Source organism: Myotis nattereri, assembly GCF_964212035.1.
Source record: "Myotis nattereri genome assembly, chromosome: 7".
Classification (NCBI taxonomy): domain Eukaryota; kingdom Metazoa; phylum Chordata; class Mammalia; order Chiroptera; family Vespertilionidae; genus Myotis; species Myotis nattereri.
Genome location: NC_138082.1, coordinates 28,092,491 through 28,110,701, shown reverse-complemented (window position 1 = coordinate 28,110,701; position 18,211 = coordinate 28,092,491). Strand labels below are relative to the sequence as shown.

General features: G+C 41.1%; 1 protein-coding gene across 1 annotated transcript in view; it reads left to right on the top strand.

Annotated features, from left to right (window-relative positions):
* The first annotated feature begins 2,834 nt into the window (after window positions 1-2,834).
* COL4A4 (collagen type IV alpha 4 chain) overlaps window positions 2,835-18,211 on the top strand; it is a 93,777-nt gene continuing 78,400 nt past the window's right edge. Inside the window, exons 1-3 of the mRNA XM_081095691.1 lie at window positions 2,835-2,971; window positions 4,901-4,943; window positions 8,761-8,835. Of these exons, the coding sequence (XP_080951817.1) occupies window positions 2,910-2,971; window positions 4,901-4,943; window positions 8,761-8,835 (180 nt within the window). The 5' untranslated portion in view covers window positions 2,835-2,909. The remainder of the gene's footprint in view (window positions 2,972-4,900; window positions 4,944-8,760; window positions 8,836-18,211) is intronic.

The following is an 18,211-nucleotide window of genomic DNA, read 5'->3' as shown; positions in this document are numbered from 1 at the left end:
CATGCATCCATGCCTGTGGACATATTAGTGTGTTGAAGGCCTGGGAGTGGGGAGAGAGGGGAAAAAGGGGGACATCTGTAAAAATGTCAACAATAAAAAATAAACTTGAAGTCAAAGATGAAATCCCTGTGGTCATAGAGCATATACAATAACTAAGTGCATGGTGATGAGAATGCATTGGGTACTCCCCATATAGCTGTGTCTGTTCATTGTTATCAATGTCCTTTTATTTTATTTTATTTTTTAAAATATATTTTATTGATTTTTTACAGAGAGGAAGGGAGAGGGATAGAGAGTTAGAAACATCGATGAGAGAGAAACATCGACCAGCTGCCTCCTGCACACCTCCTACTGGGAATGTGCCCGCAACCAAGGTACATGCCCTTGACCAGAATTGAACCTGGGACCTTTCAGTCCGCAGGCCAACGCTCCTATCCACTGAGCCAAACCGATTTGGCCCAGTGTCCTTTTACATTGGGCAGTCCCACTAATGGGGAGACCAGTTAGGTTTCCTGCAGATTGTTCCGTCCGTCCATCCATCCATCCATCCATCCATCCATTTGTCCAGCCATCCATTTGTCCAGCCATCCAGCAATTCAATTAAAATGTACAAAGGAACTCCTAGGTTATCAGGATCATGATCCATGATAAGGCATTCTTACTCTGAAAGGTGATGATATCAATACTCTATTTTAATAAAATCCCCTTTTGTACCCCCTTTATCACAATTATGCATAGAGAATAATTGTATCATGTATCTCTTTTGAGGTAAAAATGCAAATATCTCTGATTTTCTTTAATTTATGCCTGTGCTTTCAATTTATTTAAAACTAGAGGCCCGATGCACAAAATTCGGGTAAGGGGCTTGGCCCTCATAGCCCCAGTTTCGTCCGGAAGATCGTCTGGAAGGATATCTGGTCTAATTAGCATATTATGCTTTTATTATTACAGATATCAAGTACATTTTAAATGATTCAAACCAATTCATGTATTTCTTCCAAAACAATAATTTGTTTTCTTGAGACTGACTTCTAGAATGCAACTAAAAAAACCTTTATTTAAAAGGATGGATTTAGGCCATTGGACATAAGACACTGGGGGGTAGGAGAGGCCAGGGGATTGTCAAGGGCGGGGAAAAAAAAAGACACATATGTAATACCCTTTGTAATACTTTAAGCAATAAAATAAATAAATAAAAAACAAACAAACAAACAAAAAACACACACCACACACAAAAATAAAAGGATGGATTTAGGGATGGGAAAAGATCTGGGCACTGAAAGAGATTCTGTTTCTATTGGTTTTGAAACTGTATCATGGAATGTTGCTCTACCACTTACTTACAAAACTTACTTAGAAAACTAGTCTCTCATAAACACATCATTGAGTTAGTTTATCCAGGTTTTACCCAGACATTTAAAAATAGCTTGTAATATCCGACACTCCTAGTTTTCTGCTCTCTACCCAATTCTGGTATTCAGCAAAGCCAGTTTTTAAGATGAGACATTTCAATTCTTTGAGCCAAAAGAAATCTTTTATCAAAGTCATAAGTTCTTTGAGTCAAAATAGTCTTTCTTATTTTATTGAGATAAAGTTCACAAAATAAAATTCATCTTTTTGACTCCTTTAAAGTTTATAATTCAGTGGTTTTTAGTATATTCAGAATGTTGTGCAACCATCACCACTATCTAATTCCAGAACATTTCCATCACCCCAAAAGAAACCCTGTACCTCCCAATTCTCTTTGCCAACCTCTAGTAATTACTAATCGATTTTCTGTCTCTATGGATTTGCCTGTTTGGGATATTTCACCTACATGAAATCATATAGTGTGTGACTCCTTTCACTTAGCATAGTGTTTTCAAGGTTCATCCATGCTGTAGCATGTATCAGTCTTTCATTTTATTTTATGGCCAAAGGCAATGTATGGATACAGTGGTTCTCAAACTTCTGGCCCTTTAAATACAGTTCCTCATGCTGTGATCCAACCATAAAATTATTTTCATTGCTACTTCATAACTGTAATGTTGCTACTGTTATGAATCATAACGTAAATATCTGATATGCAGGATGGTCTTAGGCGACCCCTGTGAAAGGGTTGTTTGACCGCCAAAGGGGTCGAAACCCACAGGTTGAGAACCGCTGAAGCACTTTTTGCTTATCCAATCATCAGTTGATGGACATTTGGCTTGTTTCTGCTTTCAGGCTATTATGAATAATTCTGCTATGAATATTCATGTGCAAGTTTTTGTGTGAACATATATTGCCAATTCTCTTGGTTTTATACCTAGAAATGGAATAGCTGGGTTGGATGGTAACTCTTATGTTTAACTTTTTGAGGAACTATCAAAACATTTCCACATTAGTTGTATCATTTTACATAAAAATATTTGACATATATTTGCTGTATGTGTGCAAAATATGTGTTTCTATACTAGAGGGTTCCTTTCCTACTTTCAAACAGTAAAAATAGCACTCAAGTGAATTTAATTCGGATTTTCAAGAAAAACAATTAAATAGAAGAAAATTCCACTTAGAGAAATGAAGCAATACTTTTTATGCAAGCATTTTATGTATATATGTGTATATAGATACATCTTTTTACTTCTCAAAAATATATTTGACATATAAGGAATTTGAGAGTATTTTTATTTTTAAGAATACAAATTGATATTTATTCAGTTTAACTACCTCCCACTAAGGAAAGATTATGTAAAATATTTTTTTGAAGTTTTGAATATTTTCATCACTAGCTATGAACAAGGAAAGTAATGATTTCAACCTTATAATCCATACTGTGTTTTAAGGGATATGTTTATATTTACCATGTACAGACTTTAGACCTCGCTTATGAACGGGAATCGTCTGGAAGAGGAGACTGAGGACTCAGACTGGCTGTGCAGTAAGCCATGCGCATGGAGTTAGTAAGGTGCTCTCTCAGGTGGTTCAAGCTCTTGGCCACAAAGCCCTGGTGAGCATCCTCAGTGCTTTTATTCAATAATAACGCTTCCTCAATGCTGTTGTTTTTTAAAAAAATGTTTAAATTATTTCAGAGGGAAGGGAGAGGGAGAGAGAGATAGAAACATCATTGATGAGAGAGAAGCATTGATCAGCTGCCTCCTGCACGCCACCGACTGGGGATCGAGCCCGAAACCCAGGCATGTGCCCTTGACCAGAATCGGACCTGGGACCCTTCCGTCCATAGGCCAACACCCTATCCACTGAGCCTAACCAGCTAGGGCTCTATGTTGGTTTTATAGGTATGAATTATGTGAATGCTTCATGTGTCAAAAAGCCAGTCATTCCAGAAATCGATGGGTTATGCCTGCCATTTTGCATCTCGTTTTTATTATTAAACACAAATCCTTTCTATTCTCCCTGAATTGCACCCGCATACTCTTACCGAATGGGAAGGTGCCCACTTAAAGGCTGCAGGTTCTGGCTCTTACACACTGGCTTTGAAGAGCAAAACGTTTCCTTTATGTCCAGAGCAGCAGAGTCCCTATAACTAGCAGAGTTAGTTCAATGCATTTCATGAGTACGGTAAACAGGATACATGCCCCCAAAGAAGTCTACATCCTAATCCCATGACTATGTTTTGTTTTGTGGCAAGGGAGATTTACAGTCGCATGTGGAATTAAGATTGCTAATCAGCTAACCTTTCCAGGGGGAGATTATCTTGGATTATCAGGGTGGATCCAGTATAATCAGAAGGGCCCTTCGAAGTAGGAGAAGGAGGCAGGAGAGTGAGGGTCCAAGAAGGGATGTGGTAGAAGAGGAAGAGGTCAGAGGGATACAGCAAGAGAGAGACTTGACCTGCCCCTGCTGGCTTTGAAGATGGAAGCGAGCACAAGCCAAGGAATGCGGGCAGCCTCTAGACTCCAGACAAGGCAGGGAAACCGACTCTCCCCTGGCATCTCCAGAAGGAACACAGTCCTGCCAATGCTTTGATTTTCACCGGTGTGACCCAGTGAGACCCATTTCAGACTTCTGACCCCCAGACCATAAGATTATGAATGTGTGTTATGTGTTAAGCCTCTGAGTTTGTGGTAGTAGCAGTAGGAAGCTAATATGATATTGTTACAAGTGACTAAAAGAGACTTTGGGAGTTAAGGCAGAGAAACATTAAATAATGAAAAATATGAAAAATTTTCAAGCTGATGAACACGTATTTTGGGCAATGAAGGAGGAGAGGGTGGTGGAAAGGAGCATGTAGTTATCAGAAGTGCCATTGAGTCTTACTTGTTTGAAGAGGATGCGGAGGAAACTGCAAAGTAATCTTAATTTTGAATGGTTCGTTAAAGAGCTCATTATTTTTTAACATATACTGCAGGAAGAGAGGAAGGACTGAGTGGTGGGACTCAGACCGGACCTGACCGCCTCCCCCCCATCCCCCTGACTTGGTACCAGTCTGCCTGTGACTTTTTGAGCACATCATTCAACATTTCTGCGTCCCTTTCCAAACTATCTCCCTGTCCAGCTAGGCTTCCTTCCCTCCTACCTCCTTCCAGCTGGCTTTCCTTAATGTCATTCCGCATGCACTGTCTTTGCACCGTCCCTGGGCAAAGCCTCTCCTCTCTAGTTTTCATTCTGAGAGTCATTTTCCTTCACTCATCTATCCAACCAAGCTTCGCCTTCAGTGTCTCCATGGTACCCAGCACAATGAGGACCTCACCAAGGGGTGTGAGTACTTCGGGACTGATTAATAAGGGGAAAGGTAATGAAGACCACTAGAGAGAGGATAATGTTTATCTTGTCACCAATGACAATCAGCTGGTGTCAACAGCCTATTCAATATAAGAAGTTTTCTAGAATTAATTCCTTTATTTATTTACTTATTTATTGTGGTTTGCATGAAAAGGGACAGTTTAAATTCATCTGCATTTTTGCTTTTTTGTAGGTCACTTACACTTATTCTCTTCTCTATGCAACTTGTATATGGGGTAAGTACATTAATTAGCTCTGATGGCATGCTGAAAATTCACTTTATTGAATATTTTTGTTATATTTTTAAGCAAGTAGCTCCCTGGGATTCAGTTTTCTCATCTGTAAAATGAAGTGTTGGACTAGATGAACTCTAAAGTTTCTTTTATCTTTTACAGTCAAGACTGCTTAGCAAACTGCCTCCAAATGATATTGGAGATATTTTTATTTTATAATATAATCCTTTCTTAAAAACATTTTTTAGAGAGGGCCAGGAAGCAGCTGGGCCACTTCACGATTAAATCAAGAAATATAAGATTAAATTTGAAATTTTAACTCTGGAGTAAGATAAGACTAGAACATTCTGTAATAAGATCTAAGAATCTAAGTTATTAAAAACCAACTTCAGATGTTTTTGGGAAATTCAATGGGCTGCCTGTAACTCAGGTCGATCTTAAGACAGCTGGGCTGCATTAAATCACTCTAGTGAACACATTTCTATCTCATCTCTCCAGCTTGGATCCACCCAATCCAATTCTGTGATGCAAGTTATCAAAGCAAATCAAATAGAAAGCTTCTTTCTGTTCTCTTCTTATCAGTCAGGAGTAGAAGGCATTTGTGTTCAGAAATGAGAAGTCTTGGTTCTTGGCTGTGACAATGATTGATCTCTTAACCTAACCAAGACTCAGTTTATCCTGATTGAAGTAAAGATGGTAAGATTTATCCAGCTCAGTTCACATGCACTTGAGAGCATCACCTGAAATAATAAATGAAACACACTGAAATATATGTGTGTGGATTTTTCTACTTATCTTATTTGATATTCCTGTTTATTTTTGTATTATATTCTTTTTATTATTATTATGAAGGTTTACAGAGTCCTAAATTTCGCTTCCTGTGTTCCTTATGTTCCATATGAATGAATTTGGTTCCTGAACCAAAGATCGTCCTGCTCTGGATTTTCCCAGCAGCCTGTGTATGCAGAGATTCTGGAGTTCACACAAGGAGTGGCTATGCTATAGTTGGGTTGTAAAGGTGGAGATATAAATTGCTGCAGTGTCAATGGGAGGCAATTTAACTTTCAAGATTTTAAGTGCATGTACCTGTTGACACCGGAATTTATCTTTTTGGAATGTATCATACATACTTACATTGACTTGTGCATAAAGATAAATGCACAACAATATTAGTTGCAGGATATTGTTCAGTAGCAACAGAAGGGAGATAGTTACATTTCCATCAGTAAAGACTGATTACACAAGTTAGAATACTTTGTGTGTAGCCAAATGTATTATTTTGGCATGATTTTGAAGACATCTGATTAAGTGAAAACAGCAAGGCACAGGAAAATATACCACACCAAAAAGTTGTGTGTGTATGCATGTGATAATCATGTGAATGTGCTTATAAATACCCAGACACCAATTTGAGGAGATCAATTACCTCTAGTGAGAGAATGGGAGGCCACGATGGAAGAGAAAATGTCTTTTCCCATTATACTCTTTTGCACTATTTGGTGTGTGTTTTTTTTTAATCATGTGCATATGTTATTTATTTTTCAAAAAAGAAAATAGAGGTACAAATATAGGGCAGATGACTAATCTATAAATTAATAACATTATTTTCTTAAACTTTCTATGCAATAAATATTTATTTAAAAATATCTATCATAAAATGGATCATGACTTTTCCTTTTTTCTCTTTGAAGAAGTTACATTGGTTTTAGAGAATGTCAGTATATTGCCAGTGAGTACAGTATATATTTTGAATGTTGACTTGTCTGAAATAGAGTCTTTATCTTCTTTTAATGGGTTCCTACAATCTGTTTTTTAAGATTCTTCCTCTATACACGCCTCCTCCTTTTCAAATGCTGTTTATTGGGCTGTGTCTAATGTAGAAGAACTTTGTAGAGACTAAAATCTCCTCTTGCTTTTTTCTTTTATTGGTCCAAGTCAAAGCTTTACATACAACTATTTCTGTTTCTTTATTAGAATCTGCTGATCTATTTTAAATGGATTCTTCTCTGAATGTAATTTTGCTCCCAAATATCTCAGTGATGCTTGGCACAATGAAGTTAAAACACACACACACACACACACACACAAAAAAAAACACAATAAAACAACAAACTTGCCTTTATTATCAAGCCATTGGATCAACTGCCCCTCCTTTTTCTCTGGTTGTTTTGATATTTCACTGAACACATAGTAATGAACCCAACCTCAAATGAACCTAAGTGTTCAGACTAGTTGTTTTAATGCTTTCATGCTGTCCTGATCTGGCCCTGGGCATTTATTAATTTAATTTTCTTTTTTACCTTACCAGGGTTTTGAACTCTATGTTTCTACATCATAAATAACAGAATTACTCAAAACTCAAGAGGCATCTATTTCTAAAACTTCAAATACATTTTTTAAACTTTAATTATCTAATTGCTTGGCTCTTGTCAAGGTTTAAATTCTTATATACTTTCAATGACCCATTAAGAGTTTTGTTTATAAGGATGTCTTTTTATTATTGCTTAATGTAAAGATATTTTCTTTTGGATTGTTTCTGAGCATAATTTTCCTGAAAAAAAAATTCTAAATTATGTGATTGAAAAGGAAAAAAAAAAAACCATGCTAGATAGACTCCTTTCCCTCCCACATACATGTATTTATATATGTGCATATTCATATATATATATTCACATACATATCTATGTACCTACATTGGTACATAGATTATATATATATAAAACTTCCATCAGAACTATAAATATTGGTTTAACTGTTTTGTTTCCCCATTATACATTAATCTAAAGACTTAAGTTTACAGCCTTGAGTTTAAAACAATCTATCAGTTACAGAAATGTGTGGTTAATACACGCACGCTGCAGTGAGCACTGGGCCTGGCTGGATCATGCCTTTCTGGCATTTGCGTTAATGCCCTCAGCTCCTGGCACCTGGAGCTGCTTTAGGCACCACTCTCCCAATCATAGCCCGAGCCAGTGACAAAGCCCAGAGCTCATCTCCACTGCACCGTCATTGAGGAATCCACCTATGGAAACAGCTCCTCTGGAAATACACTTTTTTGTATTGAAGTGATGGATGACTCTGGATACAGATAATGAGGATTTGCAAGAGCAGGGGACTAATTTCCCCCAAATTAGTGCGTGTGTGTTTGGGGAGCATTTAAGTTAAGAAAATACACGAGTCTTTAAAGAGAGTGTTGAAGAAAAGTCAGGGAAAGTGGGGAAAGTGCCCATATTATTTAAGTTCAGGAGCTTTCTGGTTGAGAGACATGTTGGAGGAACCATCTTGAAGCATCAGCAAATTGTAGGAAGAACAATTTGTTACCAGAATGTTGACATAAGAGGGACTCCATGAAGGAGACACGCCCTAGCTGATCTTGGAGGTAAAACAAGAGAGTCCTGAAAAAGAAAAGAAGTCAAACTTATACTTTGAATTAGGCATCATTGTGTACTTATATTTCCCCTAACTACACAGTTTACACTCTAAGATCATTCACAACTTAGTAAATGAATCTTAAACTGGAGGGAGAAATGCCGAAGGTTCTGGTGAAAGCCAATTAGCTGACATATTGTATCCTGGCCCACACAGACTTTTACTCTTGCTCACAAAGTCATCAATCCTCTTTTTTTATCAAGCCACAAGGTAAAGTCTCTGCCTTTTTATCTATCGCTATTCGTCTCTTATTTTCACAGACTCAAAGGTAAAGGTATACTCTGGACTCCTCATGAGTCAGGCAATGCAAGCATGCTTGTTGTAATGTGTGTATCACGTAGGTGGCTAAGGAATGGGTTGCATGTACTGAATCAGATGTTTCACCTTCCAGAGTGGAAAGAAGTTCACTCCTTGTGGAGGGAGAGATTGCTCTGTCTGCCAGTGCTTTCCTGAAAAGGGGGCTCGGGTAAGTGATGTAAACACCCACGGACGCTGGGGGAGGGGAAATGGGCAGGTACTAATGAAAGGGCATAAAGTTTCAGTGAAGCAAGTTGAGTAAGCTCTAGAGATCTGCCGTATAGCATTCTGTCTATGCTTCCTTAAACATTTGTTGAGAGGGTTAAGCTAGTGGTAAGTGTTCTTACCACAATAAATGTTTTTAAGAAATCAACATGGACAGCATTCTGAATTTTGAGCCATTGGGAATATTTAACAGTAAGTAGTCCCAGCACATTCTGGTAGTCGGCAATGTTCGTATCTTTTATAATCAACGTTCTGTACATTCTGATAAGCAATTCCCAATTGCATTAGACCATGCTTAGCAGACAGTCTGGGCAGCAGTGTTTCACCCAGTGATTTGCCAGCTGCAGAAAGGTCCCATTGTTAAAGGAGACATCCTGGGTGGCTCTCCTGATACTCATGTTGCATATCAGCATTTTAAAGGCTCTGAGAAGGGCTGCAGTTAGTTAGTTTTTTTAAAGCTTGTTTAACTTTGCTTAAACTAGTATTTCCAGACATTGGACTATAAGACTCTTTTTTGGATAACACCTGTTGAAATGCTGTGGAATAGTGATCTATAATAAAAGGAATAGCGGCATTTCTCACATATTTCTCATGTGCCAAGCTCTGACTTCTCACAACAACTCTCTTATAGTCTTGTACTGACCTTTAGGTGCAGAAGACCAAGGCACAGAGCCCTGCAGTGTCTTGCTCAAGTCCACCCAGAGTGGTGCTTTTGATGACTACACTAGACTCTCTGGTCTTGAATGCACAAGAACCCTCTTGGGTATAGTGGATCTATTGGGCATTTATAAAACTCTCCCTTATGTTGTGGCAACGGCAGCTGGCAGCCCACTAACTCATTTGTGCTAGAGAATTAAATCAAAAATTCTTTTGATTAGAAATACTTCCACAATCTTATAGGGAAGGAGTGTGTTTCAGAAGCTTTGGACAGTGTTTGAGGCAGAGTGATGATTCTGTTGAAACATGTCCAAGTCGATCCTATGGGACTGTGCATGAAGCTCTGAAAGCACAATTCAGTAAAGATCAGTTGATAGGGACTGAAATATTACTGTCCTGAGAGAAGGGACCATATGTTTCTCCCACAGCATCTGTTTATCTTCACCTGGTAGGTGTGCAATGTGTATGGGGTTCCTTTGTCCATCAACTGCCTTCTTGAGCTTGGGGCAAATCCCTTCTTTTAAGCTGTTTAGTGTCTTCTTCAGTACTTCAAAGATTTCAGTGATCAGAATTTATCATGAGCTTTTCCAAGCTACTTTATGATATAATTTCTAATTTTTCATTACAGTTGACATATAATACGATATCAGTGTTAGGTATACAACATAGTGGTTAGACCAGGGGTCCTCAAACTTTTTAAACAGGGGGCCAGTTCACTGTCCCTCAGACCGTTGGAGGGCCGAACTATAGTTTAAAAAAAAACTATGAACAAATTCCTATGCACACTGCACATATCTTATTTTGAAGTAAAAAAACAAAACGGGAACAAATACAACATTTGTATTTGCATGTGGCCCACGGGCCGTAGTTTGAGGACCCCTGGGTTAGACATTTATGAAGTGATCTCCCCAATAAGTCTGGGATGCACCTGGCACCATACGTAGTTTTTATAATATCATATGCTGTACCTTACATCTGCCTGACTATTTTTATAATTGGCAATTTGTACTTCATGAAATAATTTAAAAACAAAAGGTGCAAGCCTGCAGTTATAGCATAAGTCCTGGGGCTGTCATGTGCAGCGTGGTGACTGTAGTTATTAACTGTTCTCTGCATTTGAAAGTTGCTAAGGAAGTAGATCTTAAAGATTCTCATCACAAGAAAAAAAATTGGTAGCTACATGCGGTGATGGCTATTAACTAGACTTATTGTGGTGATCATTTTGCAATATATACAAATATCAAATCATTGTGTTGTATACCTGAAACCAATATCATATTATATGTCAATTATAACTCAATTTTTTAAAAGTAGGGACACTAAAAACTAGCACTCTAAGAAATGCTTTAGCCTTTTCCATGTAAATACACACATTATTCAGGATAAAACGGCTGGTTTTTGTGACGTTGTTAATATAAACATACTAAGATTGTATACATAAAAAAGAAAAGAAATCAGTGCATCTAAATTTGAAGACTTTTTGAGCTTGAGACCCTAGAAATATGGATTGATCAGCTCTGTGGCAGGAAGGGGATGGGCCACCACCCAACAGAGAGGACCAGTTGCTTGAATAAAGCCAGGTTGGTGTGGTCCTCCGATTTAAATGAGGCTGAGAGTTGTTTTATCAGGGACATTTGGCAACATTTAGAGACATATTTTGGTTGACACAACTGGGTGGAACAGGGTGCTACTGGTTCTAGTAGGTGGAAGCCAGGGACTCTGCTCAGCCTCCTACCACGCACAGGACAGTCCCCACACCAAAGACTTTCTGTCCCCAAATGCCAATAGTGCCAAGGTTGAGGGACCTTGCCCCAATCCTACAACGGCTTGTAAGGCCACTATAATATTATTTCTGTCTGTCAATACAAGGAACAGAGTTTCCAAGAGTTTTAAGTACTTGCTTGTATGGGGAAGAAGCAGGGCACACACCTGGTGTCTGGCTTCCACCCAGCATTTGCCCCAGCATCAAGGAGAAGATGATTGCACAAAGGTTCAGACGTCAGTTCTAGTCATAACTTTGTGAGCTCAGGTGGACATTTCAAGCTGCCCAAGCTTTGGTTTTTTCATATTTACACCGTGGCTCCTTTCTTCTCAGTTTCCTTGGGCTCTTCAACAGTCACAAGTAATTGCATATGTCGAGGGTGTACTGTGTGTCCTATAACACAGTCATCAGCCCATGGTTGGGAGGGCTCCTGGCACAGGCTGCTGTGGGTGTCCCTGATTCTGGGTGGTCAGGGATTGCTGTGTGCGGAACACTGGTCAACCTCTGGCCTTCCTGAGACAGATGGTCCCATGAGAAGGCTGCAAGTTGCTGGGGAGTCTACCAGCTGGGAATCTGGGAGCGTGACTTGTGCATAACTGGAGGTGGTTTGGGAGGCGAGCTTCCCACGTCCTCAGCAGCCAGCCAACTAGCATACCATCTCTTGTGCCGTGTTTACAGCTCAAGGTGGGCTATAAAAATAGGAATATATTGAATTCTGGGGGTTAGAGCATCTGTTCGAGGCAGCACAGCCATTAGGAGCTTAGCCAGGCATTCCTAAGAAAGACTATGTACTCTTTATGGCTTACTGCCTGAGAGAGGAGTTTGTTCAAGCCCCAGATCAAAACTGCTGTCTGTGTCTAAAGCCATTGTGGGAAGCCAGGCTGCCCCCGCCCTGGAATGACTGAGGTGAGGGTTTTAACTGGGCACTGAAGCTTAAGGTTGGCGTGGAGCTGGGACATGTCCGAGGGCAGCTCCCCCAGTGCCTACAGAATGAAGTTCAGTGTCACCAATGTATGGCTGGAGGCTGAGTCTGGCCTCAATGAGTGTTTCATCAGTAATCACTACTGCTTCCCCCTGATCCTCTCCCGCTGTGTCAGTCAGGCCCCTTACCCTCCCATGGGGGCTTTCAAATATAGTTTTCAACATTTGAACATTATCTGAACATTCCCACTTCTCTGCCCTTTCCACTTCCAGTCTGCCTCTCTCTCTCCTGCCCTCCCCAAAGGAACTCAGTGGAGATGCCACTCCCACAAGCCTCCTGCCTGGGTCAGCCAGTGTGGGTGCTCCCTAGGGGCACCTGCTTTCCTTCACTTCGCATACCCTGACGGTGGCTCTGTTTGAGTTCACGTGTGGATGTGTCTGACCCTCTTGATTAGCTTGTAAAGCACATACTTCATAAAGGTGATCATGTGGACACGTTACATGTGTATGCTGCCTCCTGCCCATAGTGGACCCTGTAGAGAGCTAAGTTGCCTACTTTTGTTTCTCCCCTTTGACAACAGGGTGTGGGAGTCATTTTTTGGTACTTCTTTGAGATGATCATATTAGGTGGCACCTAAAAGGTAGTTAATATACATAAATCAATAAATAAAATTCAGACTCTAGCTTGGATAGGGTTCAGGATCCCGAGCTGGTGGACTGGCTGTAGCGTGGGTGTGGAGTCACCTGCCACATCCAAGAGAAGGGGAACAGAATTAGCGGGGAGTATCTCCCCCGGTCTTCCCCGCCCCCACAGTCCCCCGGTCTTCCCCGCCCCCACAGCACCTGAATCTGTTATTAAATGAGTCATCGCACATATTTCAAATTCCCTTGTGAATTTCAGGTAGGGCCAGTAATAAGCACTTGGTGCAGCAGCAACAAATAAGACCACAAACTTGTGCACTTGGACCTTCTAAGGGTTCAGTAGCATCCCAGAAAGAGCTGGAGTCTGAGGTGGTCTCTTTCAGGCTCGAGCCCTCACCTGGGAAATAAGGGTTTGTATCAGAGGGCTGGTCCTGTTCCTCGCAGCTCTAGCAGCCTGTGGAGCTATGATAGGGGGTATGACTTCTCATATATAACAGCCGCTTAATTGGCTTCCCCAAATATTTTATGACTCTCATAGCATCTCCCCAAACTCTGTGATAAGCCCTCTTTAAGGATGTGATGAGCTGGTGTTGGGTAGAATTATAAGTTATTCATGATAAGTTTCAAGGGAGAAAATGTCCATGTTCTTTGATGGTTATCTCCTTGCAGGGAAAATCACATGTTTTTATAGGCTAGGATGAAACCTTTTAGAAGTTCTGCTTTATGGCTAGCATGGTAATAAAGACACTTTCTATAGCTTTTTTTCTAAAATAAAACATATCCACATTGTTTCCCACTCAAAAAGTACAGCAACCATTAAATCAATACAACTTTATAATTTAGTGGTTTTACGTACAAGGAGGTCAAATGGCTTAAAAGTCAAGACCCGTCTTAGTTATTTTTGGTATGAAAATGAAAATCACATATGAACACTTCAGACTTTCCTTTGGGGATTTCAAATCACTGAAAAATGTCCTCAGAGTATTTTTTCTGAGTCTCACTCACTTATTCCGTACACTTCTAAGAGCCTGCATTTCATGATAAAAATGGAATTTACTTGGGAAGTTTTAATAATTGTTAACTTTTTTTATTAAGTTATTTGCACACTAAGTTCTAGAACTGAGTCTTTATCACTCACACAGCTGGACTCTAGTTCAGCCTGTTAAGCGGTTCAGAGCAGTTCTTTTTATGTCCTAAAGCTCATGTAGTCAATTATGTTTCATTTTGATGTAAGCAAGTTTCAGTGACAGCTGAGAAGTTGGCAGATTTGGCCCAGTGCCATTGGGGGACAGCAAGTGGGAGGGGACCATCGGGAGCTGAACAGTACATTTGTTACATAAAGGCGTCAGCATTCAAAACAAACAAACAAACAGACAAACAAAACAACAAAAAACAGTGCCTGCCCAACTAGAGCGGCTTAGTGGTTCAATGTCAATCCATGAACGAAGAGGTCACCACCAGTTGAGTTCCCGGTCAGGGCACATGCCCGGGCTGTGGGCTCAATCTCCAGGAGTGAGCATGCAGGAGGCAGCCCATCAATGTTTCTCTCTCTCTATCCTTCTCCCTTCCCTTCTCTAAAATCAATAAAAACATATTTAAAAAAAAAAATAGTGCCTAACAATTAACAAGTGTCCCAGTAGAACTCAGCCTGCCAGCTGCCAGTTTATAACTTTGACTTAGCTTGTTAACACATTTTCCCTGATGGGAGTTGTTTACATTGATTTTTGGAGAATGAAAAACTTGAAAAAGTGAAAAGAATAAATCCTTAGTTGTGGGATTATTTATTTTTTGCAGGTGCCTGAGGAAATATTCCTGAACAGGACGTGAGGATCCGGGAGGCAGAGGGAGGAGACATACCTATCATTTTATGCTATTTGGCTTCCTAATCCCAGTGGTGCAGGAGCAGTAGTAGCTGGTATCTACCTGGAAGAATAACTGCAACTAGCATGGCTCTTGGGGCACTGACGAATCCCTCTCTTTAACTCCAACATTCGTGTTAGAGAAACAGCTTATACTTGCCTTCCGTGCTGTGGAAGGCATCATTTTCCAAACAGGCCAAGTGTGCAGATCCTCCCTCAGGAATCCTAGTTGCAGTTTGGGTCTGAAGGTCGATTTGGGACTGTCTGCCCCGTCAGTCACCTCATTAAGTGTGATTTGCAGCGAGCCTTTGGTCTCCTCACGTGGGGTTCAACTCCATAGCAACGACTGCGGAGCTCTGTGACCCAGCGTGAACCCGGGCCAGACCAGCGCAGAGCTCAGCAAATGTGGGACTATGCTAAACTCGAGAGGATCAAGGTCATTACCAGAGTGGAGGCAGCCTTGTTGGTCAGAAATAGGGGCTACGCACAGGTGTCTCCCAAAGCAGGGCATGTCCCATGTAGCAACACGGGAAGCAGTGTTTGTGACTCTAAGAACACTCTCTGGTGCAAGGGGAAATTCTGTGTAAATGAGTTAAAAAGCTGAATTCCAAAGTTTGTAGAAAAGAAAAATATATTCCTCCTTTCAAATACTATTTTCAATAAATTGGGATGAGGTCCACAGGGAAAACAGCTATGTCTGCAAGGTGCTAATATTGTCACTCCTCTGTCCTACAGTCTTATCTGTAATTCATTCAGCAAACAGCCCCTGAGCCTTCTGCATGTGCCAGGCATCTATGTGCTGGGAGGCCTTGATGGTAAAAAAGAAAGTGCCTGTGGCCTGGAGCTCAGAGCCTACCAGGAATAACCCTCCAGCTGTTACTTCTGGTGCCTGCTGAGTGCCAGGCACCATTCTAGGCAGACAAAGATCCTCGCTCATTCCCTGTGTGCATAGTTTGGTGCCCTAACTTGGTCTTGCATAGGAGCATGTGTGGGGTGGGATGGGGCAAGGGAACTATGGGTTAACACCTCTGCTTGGACTGGGTGGAATCAGACGTCCCTTAGCAACAGCCTGGAAGAAGCATGTCCCGTTAGTTCTTGTTGTTCTTAACAAATTGCCACATGTTTGATGGCTTAAAACAATAGAAATTGATTTATTCACAAGATGTAGAGGGCAGAAATCCAAAAGCAAGGCACTGCCATACATCCTCCACAGGCAATAGAGAAGAATCATTTCCTTGTCTCTTCTAGTTTCTGGTGGCTGCTAGCATTCCTTAGCTTATGGCTCTATCGCTCCAGTCTCTGCCTTCATCTTTCCACCACCGTCTCCTCTGTGTGTCTGTATCAAAATTCATCTGTATCCCTCTAATCAGGATTCATATGATGGCACTTAGGGCCCACCTGGATAATCCGAGGTAAACTCTTTATCTCAAGATCCTTAACTCTATCACATTCTTTGCATCTAAAGTAATAGCCACATGTTCTGAGGATCAGCATGAGCACATATCTTTTTGTGGCCACCATTCAACCCACTACCATCTGAGCAGAGAGAATAGTCTCTATTCGGGCCCTGGCATGGCAAAAAGACAGGCTGGCATGTTTGAGGGACCCAAGATGGCCACCAAGGTTTGATCAGAGTAGGTGAGGTAGCAAGTGGCATGAGATGCAGTTGGAAGAGTGGATCTAGGTTATCCTGGGTGATGAGGGAGGCTGTGGAAGACTTTAGAAAGAGTGGAGGCAGGTTGAATTTATGTGGTAAGGACCATTCTGGCTGCTGTTTGAAGAGTAAGTGGGTGCAACAGTGTTAGGAAAGACTTGTTAGGAGTCTGCTACAGGTGGGAGGTCACGGGGGCTTAGGGGGTGAGTGTGGAGGTGGGGGGAAGTGGGTGGGCATCGGGAATATTTGGGAGGCAGAATTGATGGGAAGGAGAGGGCGACTCCGTGTGGGACAGTTAGGGGTGGGTGGCCGAGGCGCCTGGGAGGACTCTGATGAGGTGTGAGCGGCTGTGTGCACAGACTTGCACACTTCAGGGGATGTCATGAATCCCAAGTCTAGATTTGGATTTATGGAGCTTGAGGTCAGCTGGATAAGTGACCAGGACTCATAGAGAGGGTTTAAGTGATGTTATAGTGTCACCTAGTGGCTTAATGTTTGAATTCACCAACAAGCATGAAAAAAGCAGGAGAGGTGTTGCTGAATGCTTTTTTTGTTAGTTTTAATTATAAAAGTCTGAATTGATTCAGCATTCCATGAGTGTATATGTAGAATTTCTACTGTGCAAGGCAGCGGCCAAGGCTCAGGTAATACGTACTTGGGTTCCTGGCCTCAGGAAGCTTGCTATAAGACATTGATGAGCACTTAGGTGTTTATTGTTTCAAGGTGGAAATGAGAGTTCATAGGAGAGTGAGGTTCTAATGCAGCGGTTCTCAACCTGTGGGTCGAGACCCCTTTGGGGGTTGCACGACCCTTTCACAGGGGTCGCCTAAGACCATCCTGCATATCAGATATTTACATTATGACTCATAACAGTAGCAACATTACAGTTATGAAGTAGCAACAAAAATAATTTTATGGTTTGGGGTCACAACATGAGGAACTGTATTAAAGGGCCAGAAGGCTGAGAACCACTGTTCTAATGACTGGGATAAAAAGGGAAGCAGGACCTTTGAAGTCGGAGAAAATGGGTTTGAGTCTCTGATTCCCCAGGTGATGGCCAGGTGGCCTCGAGTCACTTGGTTCATCTCTCTGGGCCTCTGCTTCCTCCTTTGGGAACAGCATTGGATTTCTAGAGATGAGCAGATCAGCGGCAGCCCAAATGACTGATTGAAGATTTTGGCTTTAAAAATGTACATATTCTCTTATCTGTTGATTTCTTGCACAAAGTTGTGAAATAAAAATCATTTGATCATAGCCCTGCTCGAGAGACGCGCCTGACATAGCCCATTCATACGGGCCAGAATCCTAAAGGAATGTTCTGGCCTCAGAGAGTCGGACAAAGGGATGGCCTTTGTCTGTTGTTTGTACAGCTGGCCCCGAGCCTGATGCTGCTGCAGCACAGTGGGGAGGCACGGATCTGGTCTGAGACTCGGTGCCAGCCAGCCTTTGAGTAGAGAGAAGGATGGCCTGGTGGCTTCACCTGGCATGCCAGTTTCCTCAGCTGTCAGCCAATTGTCGTTTCTGGGGGCAATGAATCTGCTCTCTGACTTCACTGTCTCTCACTGAAAGTAGTAAACCACAGGGACCATTCTGGGTCAATAGTACCATCAAAAAAATAAAAAATAAAATAAATTAATTAAAAATAAATAAATAAAAATTAAAAAAGTCAGGGCACCATGTGTGAGAGCCAGTCATTCCACTGGGCATGCTTTTTTGTTGTTGGATTGAATACTGTGGAGCAATTCATTGTAGATCCCATTATGGTTCATGGGTAGAGGATGCATGTTAGGAGCAGAATATTTATTTAAACTCTTTTTTTTTTACA